Source organism: Morone saxatilis, unplaced genomic scaffold (assembly GCF_004916995.1).
Source record: "Morone saxatilis isolate NCDOM2014 unplaced genomic scaffold, NCSU_SB_2.0 Contig2, whole genome shotgun sequence".
Taxonomy (NCBI): domain Eukaryota; kingdom Metazoa; phylum Chordata; class Actinopteri; family Moronidae; genus Morone; species Morone saxatilis.
Window position 1 is genome coordinate 3,559,134 of NW_023339762.1, and position 23,442 is coordinate 3,582,575.

A 23,442-nucleotide genomic window follows, 5' to 3' on the forward strand; every position below is an offset into this window, starting at 1 on the left:
GTATTACTGCAGCACTCTTCTTGGTTCTTCTGCTGTAGGAAACGCAAGGAAAGTTTTGAAAATATGTTTTCACTTTGCTTCTTGAGAGCTGATGAAAACATTGATGCCATCTTGGTCCTGTTGCTTGTGTGTATATAAACCTAAATCGGGATGATTAGCTTAGTTAGCTAAAGAGCTGGAGACAAAAGGGGTAAAGCAGTATACCCTTGCGTCTGTCCAAAGGGGACGGAATAAAGTTACACCTAAAAGCCTTCTAAAGCTCTTGTTACTTGAATTGTCGATTCTCTGTTTAATCCCTACAACACCAACTGGTCTTCAGTGCGAGAGCTAGTTAGCTGGATATCCCTTGGTGCAGTCTTTGATTGCTAAGCTCAAATGCTGTAGAGACTGAGCGCTCACAACGAAACTGTCTGCAAGAAACGAATAAGTTATTTTCCCAATATGTCAAAACATTCTTGTATAATTGGGGCTCCAGCAAGCTAGCTAGAGTGCGTTGTTCGTCCTGATGCAATTGTATTCTTCCTACGTTGTTTCCTTTTGTCTTTACCCAATTTAATATGTAAGCTGTAGCAGTAATATATGATGCTGTATTTGAGTTTGTAGAAATTCAGCTTATTGAGCGGTACACTGGCATGGCTGATTGGCTGCGTGATAGCTAATATTGCCGTGGGGACACGCATTTTCTGTTTTAAAATGGTGTATTAATATTTCAACGATAGAGAAGTCTGCTCCTAGCTTAATTAAAAATTACTTTAAGGAAACTTTGCGATGTGAGGTTACTGGTAAAAGCATAATCTAGAAACTATGTGGAAGCCAACACGTGGGCATAGACGTGATGTATAGAATGCAGAGGCGGGGGTATCGGTGTACGATAGGGGTGCTGTGTGTGTGTGTTGTTGTGTGTGTTGTGGTGTGTGTACCACGTTCTTCATGCACAATTCTGAAAGTCTGCTTTTCTTTCAGGTGCTGTGTCTCTCCATGCTTACATCGGCATTGCTATGCTGTCACACACTCCAAAATAATGACATTTGTCTAATTTGTCTCTAATGTAAGGTTTACTTGTTGTCATGGCAACATGGCTACAAATTTAGATTAGAGCAAAACACTACAAAGTGTGTTTAGGTCTGGTTTTATGGTGTTTGCCTTGATGAGGAAACAGCAGCTGTATGGCATGTCATCTGTTTCTTACAGTATACGAGGCTCTGTGTATTTATGTGTGTGTGTTATTGCGGGGAGCAGCAGATGGACAGTGTTGTGTTGTACTGGGTCCACTGTGACTCACTGCCTGACTGACATCATATGGCAGACTGCTTCGTTGTAGGGCTACAACAGTCTGCCATTAACTGAGCTCCAGACCCACACTGTCACCATTCATCCTGGCTGCAGCTCAGCCTGCTTTATTTGCTGCTGTTCCTGAACCGCCTATCAGACTGTGACAGTTAAGGTCAGGACAGGTGGCGTCACAGGGAGCAGAGGCTGTGAACCACATTGGAAACCACAACACTGCATGTAAATAATGTGCACTCTGAACCAGAAGATCATTTCTACTACGCTCACAACAGATGCTGAACATTGACCTGTTGTTATAATCAAACAGATAAAGTGTTTTCCTGAGATGGCTGAGTGGTGTTGGAATAGAGCACATTGATAGTGTAGCTTCATTTGGTTACTATGAAATATATTTTCATTTATTGTTTATATTTACTGGAATAAAATAACTTCATTTTGCAACTGTGACTAAGGGCAATTTACGAGTGTTTTCTGTACATGGGAAGACAAACATTGTGACTCAACTGACAATCTGCTTGTTGACAGGTACATTGTATTTATTTTTTATTGCTTTATGTCTACACTGATCTACTTATTGCTGAAGTAAAGTTTCATTAACTTTTAGCTGTACAGAAAAAGGCCAAGCATTGACCTGAGGATAAAGATTGATTTGTTGGTCAATTTTATCAGGACCATTGTTGTATGTCCTCCTTTTCTCTCACCACCTCATCTCTCTCTCTTTAAGTACAATTGTTCTAAATGTCATGTAATGTAAAATCTAGCTAAAATAAAAAAATGTTATTCAACTGTAACCTTCTCTCTACACTAAATCGACTTGTTTACAGGCTAAATGTGTTTACAGTAAAAAAGGCCACCCTTCATGCCAGCACGCAAAGTGCTGTTAATATAAAGAAATTAAACATGAAGCTGAAACATCAGATCAGATAGCACAGTGGAATCACAGTTATGATTAAAGACATTCATTGTGCATCTAAGAAGCTAGCTGAAATAGATAATATCCTTTATCTCTCACTCTCACTCTCACATACACACACACACACAGCTCCACTATACACCTGAATAAATTTTAACCTACTCCCATACTGGTGTTAGAGAATTTACCTGGTTATTAAACGGTTTCAATTTAATATGAATGCCTCTATAAGACCTGCGGAGATAAAATGACCATCAGCGAGAAGCTTCACTATCTCTATACAGGTATTCTGCCGTCGGGATAGATTTCGTCGGATTGCGCTTGATATCAATAAACAAGGCAGTAGAAATACTACTGTATCAGCAGGAAAATAAAGTTCCTAATAGTAATTTAAAATCTAAATAGAAGAATGATGGACACCACTCTCACATTTGTACTCTCAGAGCCAGGAGGCAGAGAGCTTTACATCAGGACACTGGTTGCCAAGAACAAAGTTCCACAACTTGTGTACAGGTTAAACAAAGGAGATACAGAGTAGCTGGTTGGTGTATTTATGAACTCTGGAGAGCGCCTGCAAGCTGTTTCCAACTGCTCCCAGTCTTCATGCTAAGCTAAGCTAACCTCCATAATTAGTGTGCAGACATGAGAGTGGTACCATTTTCTTGAGCAGAGCTCCAGTGTGCTGCTGTTTTTCTGCCATCTCTCTTTTTTTTTTAAACTGTACTTCTGTCCATCTCTCTGTGAGCAGTAGTGAGAAAATGAAACAATTACTCATCCTCTCCTCCACTCCTTCGGGTATTCATTCATTCGCTTGCATAAACACTATAAATCACACAAATTACTGTGAACATTGGTTAGCTGATGCAAAAGAGATTTTTGAACATTCGCCCAGGGAGTTCTAGGATGTCCCACTTGAAACAGGAAAAAAACCGTTGCAGCGTTATCAGTGATCAGAGCAATGTTTACGCAACCAATTCTGCAGAGCTTCTGCCTGGTCATATCAAAGATGCACTACATTTACCATTAATAACAGGTACTGCAGATAAAAGCATGTGTAGTTTATGTGTCTTCCTGTGTCTGATTAGAAATCTATATATCAAAATATGAACAGGATTATAATGTATATTTACTGGAGACTGGAGAGGTAGCTGTGTAGATGGATAATACTCCAACCAACAGCAATAGCACTTATTATTATTATTATTTATGATCAATATCTTTTCATCAACTTATCCTCAACTTATCAAACCTTTCAAGAAGACCATTATTACAACATTGTGTTAATGTTAGCTAAATTATTTTCATACATTTCCTTTCAGCGTGCCTTGGTATTTTTTGGTTATGATTATTGAACACAAAGCAACATACGAGTCTGACCTCTCCTCTTGTTTGGTCTCATGATATGACCTTGGATCCAAAGAGCACCTGCTTTTGTGAAGTAGTATCCCTCTATCTGTTTGGCATGTGCTCCTTCTTTAGCTGATTTCTTGTTGGCAGGACAGAAGTGGACAGAAGAAAAGACTATTTGGGAAGAAGTTCTCACTGGCCTATTGTTGTAACTTGGGGAAACTGCCGTCAATGAGCACATGACCACACCTATTCTCAAACAAATCAAAGATGTTGGCGGCAATTCAGACTGAATCTGGAACTGCGCTACATTTTTGAAACTACATCAAAATAAAAACCAGGCAACACAGAATGTTCTGTGCTGTGTAGGAAATTATTGGATTTGAGCTTAGGTGGTATGTTGATCGTGTAACTAATAAATTAAGTAGTGGTTAATGAACTGTTTAGTAAACAGTGTTTACTAAAGCTTTCTCATGACCTACTATTAATGACTTGCTAACATTCTGTCTTCCTGAAGGAGGACAAAGACCAGCTAAAACACACAACCTAGCAACCACATTTTGCTCTTATCAGTAATCAGTAATAAGCATCAGTTAATGATGGATGGAACATATTAATAATACAATAATACAGCTAGTAGTTACAGCTTATATGCCCTTTATAAAGGGTGTCTTATTAAACAAAGTGATACGTCTGAATACTGACTGAATAGTGTCATATCGCATATATTTGTATGTTTTGTGTTTAAGTTGGTCAGCATGGAAAATGCGTTTCTGTATCTCTGACTAGACTGACATAATTGCTTATGTACCTCAGTAAAAATGATGGGGAAATAGTAATCCCTTTACTTAAAATTATAGTGCTAATTTGTTTTTAATAGCTACACTGTGTATCAGTGTCTTTTCTCCCAGGATCAGGATCTTGTCACAGATTTAACAGTGAGTCATTGCTCCAATGCACAAACCATATGCTGTGAGTTGTATGGATTTGAATAACACCTAATGTGACAGTGTGCTGTCAAAACTCTTTCCACCCACGGTCCCATCTTCCTGTGTGATTCCACTTAAAAGTAACTTGATGCAGTGCTTAAGGTGCATGCACTGCCAACCGCTGGCTTTTATCTCTATACAGCCTTTTCAGCTTTGCGTCCTGGAATGAGATAAGTTAACTGAAGACACCTGAAATACTGAAACACAAACACCTGAAACGTCTCTTTTGATTAAGAGCAGCTTGTCTGCTGTTTGTGTGTATGAGAGAAAAAGACACGTGAGTGTATGTGGTATGAGTGTGTGTCATCACTGACAGTTACATGACGCAGCAGCAGTCTGTGTGTGTGTGTGTGTGTGTGTGTTTGGGCAACACAAGTAGTGTAACAAATGTGTTTGTATGAGTAAGGATAGTGTGTTTTTTGGTCATCAACACTTATTTATTACCAGTGACAGACTTTATAGTGGGAACAAACATAAGGAGAGACAGATTTTCTCTCTTTTTATCTATCCATCAGTATCAGTATCTAAATATTTCTTCTTCACTTAATCCTTTTTATCGTCTACCTCACTTACTCCTATTCTGTATCTTCTTGTCTCTCTTTCTTTCTCTTAACCCCCCCTCCATATTTCCTCCCTGACCGCCTCCTCCTCCTCCTCCTCCTCTTCCTCACCATTGGTGTTTCTCTTGTGCAGCTCCTCTTTGCCATTCTTGCTGCTGCTGCCAGTCGCCGTCCTTCGGGCCGAGGAGCTCTTGCTAGTGTTCAGCTTCCCGGAGCCGTTACTTGACATCGAGCCGTCCTCCTCGCTTGGCAACCGCCTGTAGTATCCATGGCAACAGAGAGAGGCAAAGGAGTGAAGAGAAAGGGAGGGGAGGGCTTGTGAGTCTCAAGTGTGTTCACAAACAGCATCACCTCACACTCAATACTGGCAACACGCTATGTATCAACTTCAAATCTAAGTTAAACAAATGAACATTAATGGGGCATCCAACAATAACTGCAATCCAAAAATGATTAAGAGTGGTGTGGCTCTGCTGTCAGATCCTGCTATGAACTTAAAGAATCCACCATAGAACTCTGATGCTATCAATGCTATTAGCATTCAGGCAGTAGTATTCCCTAAAAGGAGTTAAGGTTAACAGTTAAGACCTCTACAGCACTCTGAAGTTATTGCAATTTGTTGTGAGCAAATACTGGCAAGCATTGTTTTGTGTCTCGTTGTGGTCGTTTTGTGTGTCTATGTTGTCATTTGATGAACTTCACCAAGACATGTTAACAGTCATATCAGGCTCATGCCACCCCTGCAACTGCCCCTAGTTGTCAGACAATCGTACGAGCATAGTGATTTGATTGTGGCTCAGAAATGCTAATGTAACCTGCCAACCAGGCAGACCATACAACTCCTGTTCTGTTACTCTTTGCCAGATTTTATAATAATAATAATTTTGGGTTGCAGTTATTGTGAGATGGTTTGCGATTCCACATTTCTTTGTGTTTTTGTTAATGGAATTTATCCCATAAAAACAAACTATATTAAAGTATAGCAAATGTTGTGAAATGTAGCACAAATGTAAAGGACAAGTAGAACAGCAACAATCCTGATTTTGTTGGGCAGGTTGTTCAACAGCCAAGGGCCTTGATGGAAACAGCTCAATGTACATGTATGGCCCTTACACACACACACACACACACACACACACACACACAGGAATCTAGAAGAGTCAAACTCATGCAACAACATATATGAAGACATAAACAGTGCTTATTCTCTTTCTTCCTACCTCACACACACCAGGCATGTAAACCACATACAGGACACACACACTGATACACACACACACACACTCACAGCCTCGAGACATGTAGGCTGCAGCAGCTACACAATGTGACAGGCCCGTCTACAGGTGGTGTGAGATGCACAGATCAGCAAGACCGGACATTACAGAGCCACAGGCGAGGCTAACACCCTGTCTGTGTGAACACACGCACACACACACATTTAAACACGCAGTGCAGTCTGAGCAGCGGTCAATGGCAGGCCGAGTCACCGTAAAAGTCGTGGTATAAACAAAAAGCCTAAGGGCTGGAGGAAGAAATACAGTGTGTGTTCCATGTAAATCTGTGTGGGAAGGCCAGAGAGAGGAGCAACAGAATCAATAATCACACAGCTGGAAAGCAAAGTTCGACTCCCGTAGCTCCATGGAGGATGCAGTGAGCAGAATAAATGCTCTTCCTATGAACAGTCCTTCCACTTGGCCCCTGTGGTTAGCATTCAGTCTGCACCTTTCTCCTTCCTCAGACAAGTAAGCAATCTGCAGCTGAAATTATTGCTGCTGTTTAACGGTTTCACTTGTTTTAGGTTGTTTCAGCGAATGTCCTGAGTCTTGCATCTTGAATCTGAAAGTGCAGATCTCATCACCTATTGTGTTGAGACAATGTTACAGGCTTCAGAATAAATTGATTTATATCGACTGCAATTATTTTGCTGTTTTTGCTTAGTTTGAAGAGAAAATATGAGGCTAAATTAGAAAACTTGTGACAAAGACAAATTATCAGTAATAGTAAGTATTTTTAGTAATCAAAAAATATTATAATGTCACAATATCTATAGATACAGTTACACTGAAACATTATATTGAAAGGGTTTTTTAACAATAGTTGCATTAGAGGGTATGTAAAAAAAATTTAATCAAATTTCTTTTTTGTACTGTGTTTGAGTTACTGTGCAAAGTTGTGAATTTATATACCAACATGTTTGATTTAAAACATGTGAATGCACATACCATGTCACAGTAGATGTGTATTTCAGTACGTGAATCAAATTTTGAAACTCTGTAGGAAATTAAAATTTAGTTTAAGCAGTATTGATATATTGCAAATATATCAATTAATTGGATGATTTGAACTTAATGAATAATATTTAGGTTCAGTGTACTGTTAATGGTTGTGTAAGTGTGTATTCATATTTATAGCAAGAGGTTGTTGTAATTATAGACGTTTTCACTGAAGACATTTTGACATGTCACAGTAGGAAAAGCTCTGGTGTAAAAAATTAAATAAATGTTTGCTTTAGTTTCAGGGTCATGGTATTGTTCAGGTTGGGTCATGGCTTACTGGGACACGTGAATAGAACTGCACCATTGTTAATATTATTAATAACATCGTGCTTTTCTTACTACGACTCCGACAGGATTGTTCTGGTTAAAGGGCATTTTTGGTTTAAGGTTTTGAAGTTTTGAGGGCTCTATTTAGTGGATACATTTACACACTCAGAATCTGGAGACTTAAACAGTGTAGTGCGAAACTTCAGTCTCTCCCCTCGGCCAGTGACAGTAATTACACAATCACTTTCGATGAGTGCTTATGTCGTATGTCTCCGCCATACTCCTAGTTGCTGTAGGCTACTCCGTCGCTACGGTTGCTCCCCCCTTCCAGCCGTGACAAACCAATCATTGCTGGTTGTCCCACACAACAAATGAAATGGCTGACAGTAGGGCAGGCCGATATAGCATAAACCACATCTGATTTACAATTTTACTGTATTCTGTTTTCTTAAAAACAAACACCACAAGACAACATATCTTTGGCAATGTGAAACACCCCCTTCTTCTCATATAGGGTACTATGGGAAAATTATTCTCTATATTTTGTGTAGATGAGTGATCGGAGAGGATTGGGGCTCTTTAGCTGCTGTATATATATCCCCATAATATAACATTTGTAGTTTAAATCTCGATTTTGTGATTCAGCCATTTTTTGCATTGTTTTAAAACGTAAAATCAGATGAATTGAGATTAATCGCCCATGTCCAGTGGGAGCTATATAGTGCACTTCATAATAGGGAGTGATTTGGATTACAGCCTATGTCTTTGTCATTGATTGATTTTGACAACGTAGCTTAAGAATTTTTATTATTCTCCCTGCTTCTTCATAGCATGCGTATAATATATATTTTTTAGATTACGGTATATATTTTGTTTAAAGTGGTATACTGGAAGTGAATTAAATAAACAGTAAATTTATAGTTTCAGCCATGTAAACCGGCTGTACAGATAGCAAGTGAAATGTCTTAAGAACAAACAAACGTGGTGCAGACATTCAGGTTCCCCAAGTTGATGAATTGTAATCAGTTTAGAGATCCCTTAACCTTTCCTCTAGCAGCATTGTCAGGTAAGCATGTTAGCATGCTAATATTAGCATTAACTTAAAGCTCCACTGTTCCTCAGTACAGCCGTTTTCCTAAAAACTAACAATTTAAAGGTAAGTTTAGAGATGTGAAAATTACAGTCCTTTTTCTCTTTATACACTCCACACTATAAAGTAACCTACCAAGTGTCCAATATATAAAGGGATAATGAGTGAATGAGGGAGTGATTTCAGACACAGCTTTAGTTTTTCAAGCTTTAGTTTATTTTTTGTTTTTTAAGTAATCTTTGCTGCCAAGAGCTCTTTTATTATCTATTTTTCTTCTGATTTAGCACAGCAGGCCTGTTTGTGCCTGTGCATTTGAAGAGAGAAAACACTTCAGAAGTCTTGTTCTCTGTTCAGTTACCACTATTTAGTCCAAGAATAATTGCATCCTTTCTTGTTGTTTTGGTGTGAAATTTCCCCTCTCATCCCATTGCACTCCATACTGCAATAGTTAGCAGATGAGCTCCTGCCTCATTTTGTAATTAGTGTACACCCAGGTGTTAGAATAACCTATGATACCTTCTTTGAAAAATGGCTCCCCATGTGTGTGTATATCCAGGTTGGTAAAGCTGATTAGTACACTATGCCAGCTCTTCCAGCATTTTACACTGTCATCATTGTTAGACTGAATGACTCTCTCTGGCATGGCAATAGTCAGGGTTATAAATATACATGTTTTTATCATCTTCGAGAAGCAAAGCACTAAAACTAAAAACTAATCCCACCTTCATTCATTTTCCTTCAGTGGTGTGTAAACATGAGGCAATGTTCATGTCTTGTGTGTGTGTGTGTGTTTCTGAATTAGCATTTCTGCGAGAGGAGGCATGATGCATCTCATTTATGACTTCCTTAAGGAAAGATGTCACCACTGAATGTGGGTGGGTGTATGGGTCTATCTTGTTTTAGGGAACTGTCTGGGGATGAAAAAGTTGAAAAATGTTGTTTTCATCATTCTGTTGTAAATGTTTTCTATGTTCATGCACAGAGTAGATTATAACTCATAATCCTAGTGAAGTCTATGGGGAATAAGACTGTTTTGCAATTCCGGTAAATACATTTAAAACTGTGGGATTCCAACAGATGTTTACAAATCATATTCATTGCTCATGCATAAAAAATAGAAGACAATAACATGAAGATATAAGACAGAAAACAGTGTAACAGTACAAAAAGATGGATAAAATATATGGAAACACTAAAATGGAGACAAATAGCATAAAACATGAAGATTAGCAGCAGTCAAATGCACTGTAAATTTTGCATTACCCATCATCCCTCTCATATATTATCCCAGACACACAGTAAATTATCCAGTAAACCTGTCTAATCCACAGCACTTACTCAATGCCTGTGAGGGCAAATGATCATCTCTTTAGCTGAAAGTTTAAGTCATTACAAGGATCTGATGCGCTTTTTTTAAGCTGAGAACAGAATTTTATAGCTAATAACAGATCCGTGTGCTGTAGAATTGTGTCATCCAATGGGTGCACAATGCACATTTCTTAAAAAAAAGACTATGAAAAAGAATGGTACACTTTCTAACACAGACCTCAGAACTACTCTAATATCCTTCACTTAACTTAAAAGTTAAGTAGCAAAAATATTCTCCTCTAGTTTTAATAAGGTACCAACAATGGGTCAGAGGGACATCAAATTATTTTGCATACATCTTCTTGTAGATAATTATCTGCACACTACCTAATGGATTTAATGGATTTTTTCCTCCCTGAAAGTCAGGGATGCAGAATTTGGCAACAAGAAAACATCTAATTCCATGTTATTCGCATATTTAAAAATGTGTGGGCTAGAGTAGAGGCTTGACATTCATTAGTGTGCAGGGTGTATAAAATCCAGTTCTGTTAATTTTTGCTAATGAGAGGACAGTTTTCTTTTTGACTGAAAATAACAAGAAAATCGTTCACCCAGAAATGTTATTTAACCACAGAATCACCAGGTGAATCTGGGTTTGTACATTCCTGAATAAGGAGATCAATCTTGACACAGCTATGCAATACTGGTGCATCTGGCTCTGCACAGGAAGTGAGTGAAATAATTTATCATTTATACTCCTCTTATCATACATGTGTGAGTGCAGCTTGTATTAAAATAAATAAAGCATGATTTTTATTTGAAACGCCAACTTAAAAAATAGAAAGAGGTAAGCCTAAACTGAGTCTAAATTTAAAAAAAAGTGTTTCCTGCTGCGGATGAGTTGAAACCAAGCGCAGCCAACTCACAACTCGCAGTACATCACAGCTGCTGGCTGCAAAAACCAACATGGTGATGGCCATAATGCCAATCTCTACAAAATAGTACTCTGCAATGGGAGACGTTACAATAGGTTCACACTGTGTGTTTATGTTGTTTCTGGCGATTGTAGTAACTTATGTTTGATGTCCCTGAGTTTTAATTTGACTGAGCTATGACTCTAAGAAGAATTGATGTTTTCTCACCTGAGTGACAGAAGCAAATACAACAATTACAGCAAAAATTCAGATGCTGTTTGTATCTGTTCAGCTATTCATATCTAAACAATGCATTTATATTCAATTAGATGCCTTTCATGTAAATCTTCTAGGGGCTGATGCATATTGTTTACTATTACAAACAGTCAATTCCCCACCTCTACTGAGACAGACCTTTACATGTCTCTCCAAAAACTCAATAAAACTGAGCATTTATTTTGTCTGGACTGTTATTTTGGACATAATGAAGCAGTTCTTCGATAGCAGCTATCGTGGCTGAGGATGTTTAAATGGACAACAACCCCTGCAACAACAGTTGCCGGGGACAGAGTAATATTTATAAATATATGTGAGACACTCCAGTATCCAGCCTGTTTTCACATGAGATCATATAGCTAGCTCCATCAGATCCAGCAGATCTCTCACGAGGCCTTGGATAATTTAAACTGGTAATGTGCATCATCCACAGTAATAACCCCCTCACTCACAGCAGGATCTTGCATACAAAATTTGTTGTTCATTTCTGTCTATTTTTATCTAAAATCTCTAGTATCAAAGCTGCAGTAAAATCTGTTCCTAATGGTGATTACATCCTTTTCATCAGTGAAGGAGAGACACAGTCATTTATATTTATATCCTGTTATAATTCGCAGCACCTTTTTGCTCTAAGGAAACTTTCCAGCACACTAGGATGTATGTGTCAGACCATGGCTCAAATAGGTGTTAGGCTGTTAACAGCTCAAAATGACTGTGGCAAAATGCTCCTTGTGGCACCTTCACTTTTTCCTTTGCTCTGGCAACATGACACAGCATCAGTGTATTGTCTCAGCACTGTTCAAATCTCCTCTTATTGTCTCCAAACAACTCCTCGTTAGCACTGGACTTATCTTAAGATCATGTCAATCTGTCAGAGTCTGCACTGCTTACTGCTGGCTTCTCTGTGGCTTAACACTGCAATGCACAAACAAACACTGCTGTCTGGTCCTGCTGAAAAGCTTGGGGTTTTGTTGCTGGCTTGTTCACTGACTGAAACATCTGCTGGAGAACTTTGTGGTTCCCCTTCACAAAGCCTCCAGCTGGGAACAGTATGTGTGATCAGCTCGTTATTTCAACTCTGTACCTGTGCAGAATCACAGGCTATGGAGATTATTTGACTGAGCAGACTTTGCCAAAACATCCACATTTGTAATGAATTATGTATTATGATATCAGCAGTGTGGAAGTGATCTCTTCTATTTGCCCCAGTCTATGCACCTGTCACAGTTAAAGATGCTTTGTTGTAATGTCCAAAAGCAAACTATAAACCCCAAATCTTCTCCTTGCCAAATGGTTGTTCTGAAACTCAAAACAGTTCAGGGTTTGGCTTTAAATATGCAAAATGGTGCTCTGTAACGTTACCAAACCAAATTATGCCAAACAATATTTGGGTTTCATGCTGACACCCGTGAAAATCGTTCTAGTAAGTATTTGTATTATATACTAAATAGCTTTAAAGCTGCACAAATTAATATTTTTATATGAATAATGGGTCAAATGGCTATGTCTAACATGAAAGGTGTCAGTTGTAGTGAGGAATTATCTGGTGTAATCTAACTGCATTCATCAAGCCTGTTTCCATCAGCTATTCTTATTTAAAAAAGCTCTGAAACCTACTGCACACTATCTATGTGTGTTGCCTCATGTCTGCTGGATGTGTAAATGTAACATTTTAGCCACACAGATTGTATATAGTCTATGATTAGTCATAGTTCCATAAGGCTGTAATAAGTCAAACATGTAATTGGAATGATTCTTAAAATTTGACCCAAACAATTCCCCCCAATTTTAAAGCGTTCTATAAATTCAATAGCTTCCGATTCTACTGCTACTACTATTACCACTATTATTATCTGTGTTATCTCTGTGATATACCCAAATTAATTCAGGTAAGGGGTTTTGATCTAGAATCAATTCCTCCTTTTGCTCCCTGTAGGGGTCATCACAGTGTATCATCTGTAGATCTGATGATTTGCATTTGGTGTGGCATAGGAAGCCCTTTCTGACGCAAAAAACTCCCCATTTATCTGGGCTTGGGACCGGCAATTAGGAATTCACTGGCTTGTGCATCCCTGTGGCTGGGGAGCAAACAGTCTTTCTGTGTGGTTCAGCGTCTTGCCTAAGGACACTTGGATATGTGGACAGGAGAAGGTGGGGATCGAACCACGAACCCTGCAATCAGCGAAGCTACTATACTTTTCTAAAAAAGAACCCATTTAAGCTAACAGACAAGCAAACACATGAGTCAGTGACTGTCTTACCCTCCTTTGTGTATGTCAGCAGATGGAGGCCTCTTGCTGGCGGTCCCATCTTGGTGGACCTTCTTATCCAATGACAGTGACAGTGGAGCATCTCGTACAGGAAGCCCCAGCACCAGTGTCTCCTTAGTAACGGAGATGGCCTCATCCCCTGTTCGCCCCATGTGCTTCTTGGCGTAGTCGAAGCCCTGGACAGGCTGGCAGGGAAAAAGATACACGAGGAGTCAGAAAACCCTTAAGTACAATTTGAAAGTCAAAGATATTGCAGCTTGTAGATCAATCCATTCAGGAACATTTCAAATTGATTGGTTAAGAAAATGCTTCAGTGTTTGTATTCCTAGTGTACTGCAGAATGACTGAGAAAGGGTGTTTCTTTTGTTTATAAAATGGGCTTTGTTTTCAGTTTAAGTTGCCTGTTGGATTGATGGATCAACAGCAACTTGATGCATTAAAACAAGCAGCGGTGTCCAGGACATAAAGCACATGCAACAACAGCAAAAAGGGAGCAAGATACAGTAGTATTTCACAGTACAATACAGTTTTACATCTTTACTACATTAAGAACTCACAATAATGAGCAATGAGTGATAAAGCAGCCACAAAATATGTAGCACTTACACCATGATCAATGGTTCAAAGGAACCATCAAAGTATAGGAAACTGCAGCTAAAGTTGGTAAGAGAGTCTCAATGGTATGGAGTCACAAGATTAATCCAACAACCAAAGCACATAACAGCACACAGATGCACAAAGTGTGGATGTTATTTCCCAAGACATTTTGAGAAAATGCTAAATTACAATTTCTCCGGAAAATATTTATGTTTGTACCTTCAGATAAAAACAACCCAGATTAATCAGCCTAAATCACAAGCAGTGATGCGGTTTAAGACCCTGTGGATTCACAATATTTGTCCCAACTCTGGTGTCAGCTCTGGTTGGCCACAAGAACCCTGAGAGTCAAAGTAAACAACCACCAGCCGTCCAACGTCTGTGGCTTAATCTCAATTTACAATGGCAAAATGCAGCATTAGTGATAATAAACAGTAACCTGCTGCATGTAGTTAGTAGTTGTCACACCTCAGGTTTCCTGTTCATTGTAGTGTTTTAATTGGGGTGCCCTGTAAGCTGTGCACCATGTACTAAAGCAACAGCCCAAGTTTCTTTTGTAGCATGTCACCCCCTCTCTCTCCCGCCTTTCTCATATCTCACTTAGGCTGTCTCTGTCAAATAAAGGCATAAAGCCAAAAATAAAAATAGTTTTTAAACTGATGATGATTTTTAAGATTTATTTTCCCCTAAATGTGAATAAATACAAAATAGTGCAGCTATGGCACTATCTGCCATGAAGTTGAGATCCTAAAGCAGAAATATCTAGAATCTAAGTTGGGCATGTGACTGTCTTGATTTGAATGGGTAACATAAACCACTCCACTCCAAAATAGTTGAAGTCCGATCTGATCAACAGCAAAGTCCTTCAAAGTGTAGCGGTTAGATTTTTAGCCCAGCTGAAGTGCTGGACAGCCCGACACAGCTGAACGGATGTCAGAGTTGCTTACAGCTAACATGACATGGTCTCCTGAATATTAAAGAAAAACCTCCAGATAAGTGTTGCTTCCATTTCAGATAAAGGTAATTGGATGGACCTCCCCCAAACCAGTTTTTATCTGTCTCAAAACACCACAGCTAGCATAATGAAAAAGTTGAAAAATAAATAAATAATAAAGCTTAACAGCACCTTTGAAGTCAGGGGTTTTGGCATAAAGACACAAAGGGAGAAAGGCAGCAGAAGACGTGTTTTGCTAAACCTCCAAGCCCTGGACACATTCTTTGTTAAACTAAATGCCTTTCAATTTATGGAGCAGAGAACGAGTGAAAAAAGGAGAGAAAGACCCTTTTTGGGTTACACAACAAAGCAAATGAAACCCTGATTTTTTTGCCTCCCTTTTTCTATTTTGAGCGGCTCTAAAATGGGACGCCTAATGCATTTGATGATGCATGTTAAATTCTGAGTGCATGTGACGTTAGGCAGCGTGGGCATCCAGCTGACGGCATTGTTAATAATTCATCAGTCATATACACCGCTGTGCCATCAACTAGCTCCAACACACGTGGCTGTGGCCGTGGATGAGTGTCAGGAAACTGATCCGTGCTCTTTTGGAACACACACACATTAGAGCAAAAGACTGGGGATAGGCCGTCTCACCGTGGCATGAATATATGGATTGAGTGTGCGTGTGTCTGCACGCATCCTCTACCCGCTGAAGTGATGTATGGTGACAGTTGTGACTCTGTCGTGTGAAAGATGTATGGAGAGTGCAAACATTAATTTGCCTGTGGCCTCATGGTGTTCACAGGTTGAGGAGGAGTTTAGCTGTGCGTGAGTGTATTTGCGTGTGTGTGTGTGTTTATGACGAGCGAACAAAGGGCAGCAGACGAGGGAGGAGGGAGGTGGTGAATTAAATGTGCTGTTCCCTCCACCAATATGCATGTGTATGGATTAGCGAGGAGCAAACATTAGATGATGACCCGATGCACACTGCACATGGACAGTGAAAGATGTGTCACTCAGTGGCTGATGGGTAATGGCTGTCATGCACGGAGACAGTATGGATTCTCAGAAATGACAGAGCCGAGGGGTGTAACCTTGAAAAGTGCGCCTGACATTTCACGACTCGCATTTTACTGCACTGGCTCAAGGTCTTTCTCTTTCTGTCTGTTCTTTTCACACTCACATATCCGTCTTTCCTATTAGTCTCTGCCCCGTCTTCCTTTCTAATCCTCCTTCTCTTTTCCCTGTCTCCACCAGCATCTCTCCCTCTCTTCCAGTGTCCACTGACAGCATGTTGACTTAACAAATGGCCATCTTTCATCTTGCGCAAGCAGTTCAGTTTAATGAAGACTTTGGCTGTGGACAGGGCTTGTGGTATGGCGTGAGCCTCTGATCAGTCTGTCAGAGCTAGATGGCGGTTTTCTCCACATCTATTTAGAACAGTGATGGAGGAAAAAGGCAGGAGAGAAGAGAGAGAACGCGGGGTCACAGGGTCCGACTGTTTCTTTTAGTTAAAAGGGTCATGTGAAGTGACTGTGAGCACGACCCTGCTGCACCACCAAATTATCCACTCTTATTTTCCTTGCCCGCACTATCAAACAGAAGCCTCTCCTCATGTCTAATTTTAACTCAGAGCAACAGCCAACAGCAGCTTGATGAGGTACAGCAGATGGATGAGATATGCTCTATTCCCCCTGCAGCCATATTGATTTAAATTCAGCTCTAGCAGGGCGAATGACGGAAGCGCAGCGCAGAGCTGCATGAAAACAAAAACATCCCAAAGAGTGGGTGAATTTAAGAAGCAGAATAAGACACCGCGAGGAAGACTGGGGTACACATCAGCCCAGTGCTGCACTGGTTAGATAAACTCCTCCAGGGGCAGGTTGAGGCATGATGCAGCAAAATGCTAAATACCTTGAGTCCTTTAAATGGCAGCGAATGCATTGTGCTTACATTGAACACCTTACAAATGAAAAATGGATTACTTCTACTTTTGCTGATTCCACCTCTATTGTACTCCACATGGAAGCCGGCTATCTGAGGCTTTCACGCCTATACAAGAACGCACAGAGGGAGTAAAAGCCATTTTGAAGAATGTTCCGGCTGCACAGGCGACGCACAGAGTGATGAAGTGGGCCGGACTCTGCAGAATCACTCTTTAATGCTTAAACACACAACCAGACCTGGTATAAACCACATTATTGATCAGCAGCTTTAGCCTGTCCTGCATGGTGACTGATAGCTGAGCAGTTGGGAGCAGATCACACACACACACACACACCCAGCAGATCAACTTAATGAAGTCTATTATTCTGCATAGGTCTGGTTACTATTCATATGACTTTAACAGAACACATACTCACTCAGTCACTGAGGTGGGCTTCTGACACAGACCCCATTTACACCTAATTATCACATGGATATTTTATCTGGACAGAAATATTTTAATTCTTTTTTATATATTTAATATTTTAATTATAATGCATGCGACTAAAGAATTAATGTTTTATTTATTCACTTTGATAATTACATGCACAATGTAGTTTACTTGTAATTAACAATTTGAATGATTTATTTATTTTAAGCAGAAACTCAGGTTGGGGTCAGGCCTGATTTTTTTGGGCCCGATCAAAGCTCTAAGCCGGGGGCCCTGTTCCATGTTATCCCCTATTCCCCCTTATTTCCGGTCACATCTCTCAGTGCCTTCAAGGCTGGTGTGGACAGTGGGACTGAATACAGTGACCAGTAACTCTTTCAGTGTACATGTAGGCAGGTGAGTCTTAAGTTTTAAGGTAGGTAAGTTTGACCTATGTTTAAAACAACTAGAAATGTTTATCTCCAGTTTGTCACATTGCCACAAGCTCTTCCCAAACTAAATCCCTGTGTGAAATATTTATCTCATTTGCTCATGCATGCCACTGCTTGGGTTTGGAAGAGGGTAAATAACGCTGTGGATAAGAACAGTGATTGTAGCCTCACGGCAGCACTTGTGTGATCTCATTTCGAGACAATTTAATATTTGATGCACTCCTTCGTAAAACACAACATAAGTAATATTAAATGTTTATAAACAATTGTGAAAGCATACAAAACCTTGTTGTTCATGTTAATGTAAGACTACAGTACAAGGACAACACACACACATCATGTACATATATTTGGGTTTACACCCTGCTGTGCTGTGGTGTCACACCATCAAAAATGTTTTGCATGCCCATTCATCCATCCCATCATCCTTCACTTTCCTCACTTTGCCTCTCAAGGGGTGTGGTAAATAAAAACAACCCGCAAATCAGCTGACACGCTCTGCCAAAGCAACAGCAACCACAGGGAGGGCCTCTGCACGATTCTTTGTAATTTAAAGCCTTTTAGCATTTTCTATCCATCCTCTGTGGCCATTGTTGCTCTTTTTGGGGTCTAACCATGATAAAGTAGCGACCATAATCCAGTGGAGAACCTCATATAAAAAAGAATTGGGTTGAGGGTCTGCGTAGGGTTCCTGCTGAGCCACTGAGGGATGAGAGTGGCTTCATCTGAGAGGATAAAACGACTGGCTTGAAAGGGAAAGGGACTGGCAGAGAGGCAGTCTAGGCTGATGACACAAGCTTGAGTCACTTTTTATGGATGCTACAAAATAAAAATAGATTGGTTTGGTTCGCAGGTGTTGAAATTCCTTTCCGCTATTCATGTTTATGAGCCTCGGTTAAAAACTGCTTCTTCTGCCCGCCAGAACTGAGCTCATTTGCCTGTTTTTACGAGCTAGCCTCTCCTTGTTAATTCAGCCGATCGACTCAAACCAAAACAATTTAAATCTTAAGGAACGTGCTTGTGAATTTTACACCCCTATTAGAGTTTTTTTTACCTTTCCTCACTGCCTCTCTCTTCTCTCTTCCTATTGATCTCCCATAGCCAATGAAGATGGTGGAATAAGGCATGTCCACAGCACGGTAGCTACATGCAAGGATTTACCCAGCAACAGCAACACAGGCAACGCATACAGAAATAAGCAGCCCACAAGGCAGTTGTACACGAGTTGATCAACACAGTCATTCCAAATCAGCAAACAGAGCAGTAACTCATTCATTCATCAGTACATTAAGTAATTCAGTCAGGCAGTCAGTAATCCACCCAACCAGTGTCTTAGTGAATACCTGGTGGTGGTAACTGCCCTCCCTTCGATATGAGGTCTAAACAGGGAGAAAGTCAGAGGGACAAGGTCAGGGAGGGGTTAGTATAATTATACAACAGAACAAAAAGACAGGATAGGACAGGATAGGATAGGATAGGACAGAATATATCCAATTTTCAGAGTTTGGCTATCACTCTTATCTGTGTTAATAACATTGTTATACACTAGCTGTATATTTTAGAATGCAGATTTTTGCTGTGTGGATTAATACACATTTGGTGCTCTAGTGAGAATTTCTGGCAGCAGGACAGTGTATGTGGGATTGCATCAAAATAAACTAAAGCGCCCATGCTTGTGGTACTGTAATAAGGTAACATGTCACCCGATGCAACAGTGTGGCTCATGTGTGGCATCAATGCACACATGATATATCAGGCTTTGGATACACACAATCTGGATCAATTCATTGTTGCTTCTAGTCAAGGGTCATGTGACCAAAAACCACCAAAGGCATCATCAGGCTGCAGCGTGCATGTTTATGGCAGAAACAAACTAAATAAAGACTTGAAGCAAGCTCACCTCCCTCCAAAATATTTTCTAATATCCATTCTATATTTATATATATACATATCCTTGCAAACACAACTTCACACAATGTATGTTCTTCTATATAAATGGGTATATTACAAACCTATTACCACAGAATTTTCTTTTAATATGTGGATCTGTCAGCAAAAGCCTTCCACCAACTCTGTTCAGAATGATTGAGAGAAGTATCAGATAATGAAGAGTGTAACTCAATGCCACTATTATACAAAAACAACAAATGCCATTATCTAAAATCAATTCCTTGTGAAATGTATCCACTGTAACATTTTCTTATAGACACTCATATGTAACATTGTCAAACCCACAGACAGCTGTGTTCCCAGATGTCAGCACATTAATGAGTGCAGTGTTATAATATCATAACTGACAGAAATGATGGTCAAACTACGGAAGACGATTCAAGTTGTAATCAGCTACATTTATCCTTTAATTAAGTATATAATGTATCTGTCACCTACTTTGATGCAGAATTATGTTCAATTGTTGCATTTTAGAAGAAAAGCGAATGAAATCGAATACTTTCCCGGTGATTCTACGACTTTATTATAGGTTGACAGATGTTAAAATATTCAGGTTTGTATAGAGTATATAGAGTATCAGAAAGCTGATTACAATGCCCAGTGTAGAGCTACCCATTCAACACCACTTACTATAGCATCAAAACACCTTACTACTTTACCTTTGGTTTTCTTACACAGCATTATTTGCAATTTGATGTCAGCCTATATATAATTTCTTGCTCCACCATGATATTTGTCAGGAATATCAGAAACGTTGTAAAGATATTTGTAGAAATATATTTTACTGATGGTCAAAGCTTTTAAGTCTTCTTTGATCTGGAGACTGAAATGCTGTGTATTGGTCTAATCATGATATCAAGTGTGAAACACATTTCAAGACTGAACAAAGTCACGTCAAGAGCCTCTTCAGAACAAACGAGGCTGGCCGAGCTTATTGCTTGTTTACCACTTCACTGACTGCAGTGACACAAGCAGCTGTTGATCTGGCGTCATGCACTACACCGCGTCCAGGAAAACAATCTGACCTGATCAAACCAGCTGGTGGCAATCTATTACGTACATGCTCGTTTGAAATGATTGATTTCTATTTAACTTCAAATGAGTTGACTTTGAGTGAACGCTATTATTGTGAAAGGGCCAACATTACCCTAAGGTTCACTTCCAGTACACTAAGCCCTGCCTATTTCTTCTCGGCCGATTAGCCTTCCCAGCATGCATGATTAGCAATGACCACGGGCTATTGGGCAGCGACAAAGCAAATGAGTGAGGCTCCCACAGATGGGATTCAATTTTTCTGACCTGAAGGAACAACTTAACACAATCGGTTTGTTGTGCGATGTGCCACTCATTCAGAACCGGGGTTATGTAAGGTTTGGTGACATTTCACACTAGAATTGGTTTCTGGGACACTTTAAGGTGAATTAGTGATGTTTGTACATGTTAGGTTGAGACTTAACTCCCTAAGAGTGAGGCGACAGCTGATTTGTATAAATAGTGGAAGAAGAAAGAAGAATAGACAGAACAGGGAGTAGAGATAGAAAAAGATGGAAGGAACATATAAGGCAGTAAACGAAAGCAGGAGAAAGGGACAAAGTTGGACGACTTAGTTTAACAGTCTTACCTTGGAGCGGGTTTTGAAGGTCCTGAAGGCGCCAGTTTTGAAGATGACCCTGTTTCTCTTACAAAGAATGAAGGCCACCATGCCGATCACCACCACCAGCAGGAAGAGAGGTGTCAGAACGGCCATGATCCACAGGTTGCCAGGCGGCGTCTTAACCACAGCTATAAACATACAAATATTACTCATCAGTATTCAGTATGTGTTCAAATCATTCCTGAGCAGTGATTACTTTTTTCATACCTGAGACTACATTGACAAATATGGGGAAGAAGTTTATTTGCTTTCTTGCCAATATAGAAGACACTCTCATGTTTCTAGGCCGTGTATGGAGCTAGTGCCAGCAGGCGGTTAGCTTAGCTTAGCACAGAGACTGGAAGCTTGGGAAAACAGCTAGCCTAGCTCTGTCTAATTTAAAACAATCTGCCATCTTGCACTTCTACAGATCTCTAATTAACAGTTCATATGTCGTTTGTTTTACTCTGTTCCACTGGGGATGGGGATGCATGTCCTGCTTTACAATTTCAATTAGCTTTATTAACCTTTTGAGGGCAGCTGGACTTTGTGGAGATGACAAAACCATGAGATCACGGAAAATCCATCTTGCCAGACTACAATCTATTATATATATATATTATATATATTCTGTGTAAAAAACCATCTGGTTCAGTCATAGATTAACAGTATTCACTTTAATCTCTCTAAACAATATCTTCTCACCATCCATCTGATGAGAGAGAAGAGGAGCTGATGAAAATGCTGATACACTCATCTGAGTTGCCTTCAATTATTACCGAGTGCTCAGAGCAATAAGCTTAATAGAGAAATATAAATTAAATTTGGAAAATGTCGTACTACCACCCCCACACCCCAACTGTTTGCCCTGTTTCCTTATGCAAAGCTAGGCTAATTATCTTCTGGCAATAGATCCTGAACTATTCATTTAAATAATACAAAAACAGCATAATAAACGACATAAATGTGATAAACGAAAACATCTTTGTGGACTTAAAATCTACATCCAGAAATATGCTTTAAAGTACAACATAAAACTTGCTTGAATGCAAGAACTTGTTTCTCCACTATCACAGAACAGTTTGCCAAAGGGATGTGTTTTCATTTGAAGGACTAATACAGTTTCCACTGAGCCTGTTACGGCAAACCGAATGTGTTTTACAAGAACACTATGTTCATTTCCTGGCTTATGCTCTGTTAGGAGGAGCTGTGAAGGGTGCTGATGGTTTTTGGTATCTTTCCAGTTTGTTAAATATAGTTTCTGGGGAAATGTGGGGGAGAAAAGGTGAGAGGGAACATTTTGTCCTCCCCAGCAGCTACTGTATGAACATCCTTCTGGATGGGTGAACATTTACTAACAAATATACACAACCACAATACTCTGAACGTAACATCAGATAAGTGAGGATATACTGTCTTTTTTTATTCTGAATTTATTAGTTTAAATTTGTATTGATATTTTAAAGCTTTCTTTGATATGAAGGGAATTACAGAAATTATGGAAATTTATGGAAAACCTAAACGCTACACAATGTCACAGTGAGCCAAGACTGTTATGCTTTAGTTCAGCAGATAAACCTTAAAGAACAGTTCAACTGTTTACTCTACAATGGCTGCTGAATGAGGAATGTGTGAACTTACTGTGGATTATGCATCACATAATATTATGTACACATATGTGCCAATAGCTAAATGTAAAAAAAACACATGGTGATGAAAATGTGGATAAATATGTGAGTAAATATGCAAAAGAAAAACAGTCCACATTCTGCACTGTTCCTATTTTTATGCTAATGTATTTGTACAGCTGGAGTAAATCAGCAAGTACATGAACAAATGGGAATAGTACAAAGTGTATTTTTAGATTTTGCATTTCAACATCAATAAACTATGCATTTAGCTATATTGGAATAATGAATATAAACAATAAGACTCCTGTCACTGGAGTTAATATATGAGTCTATGAATATGCACATTGTGTTCATTTCTAGTGTTCCTGCTGGACACAAGATGT

General features: G+C 39.5%; 1 protein-coding gene across 1 annotated transcript in view; it reads right to left on the reverse strand.

The window, feature by feature from the left end:
* Positions 1-23,442, reverse strand: part of kiaa1549la (KIAA1549-like a) — a gene marked incomplete in the record, with an annotated part of 101,197 nt that overhangs the window by 15,502 nt on the left and 62,253 nt on the right. The window contains 4 exon segments of the mRNA XM_035664260.1: positions 5,211-5,356; positions 13,492-13,685; positions 19,189-19,224; positions 21,417-21,577. Of these exon segments, the coding sequence (XP_035520153.1) occupies positions 5,211-5,356; positions 13,492-13,685; positions 19,189-19,224; positions 21,417-21,577 (537 nt within the window).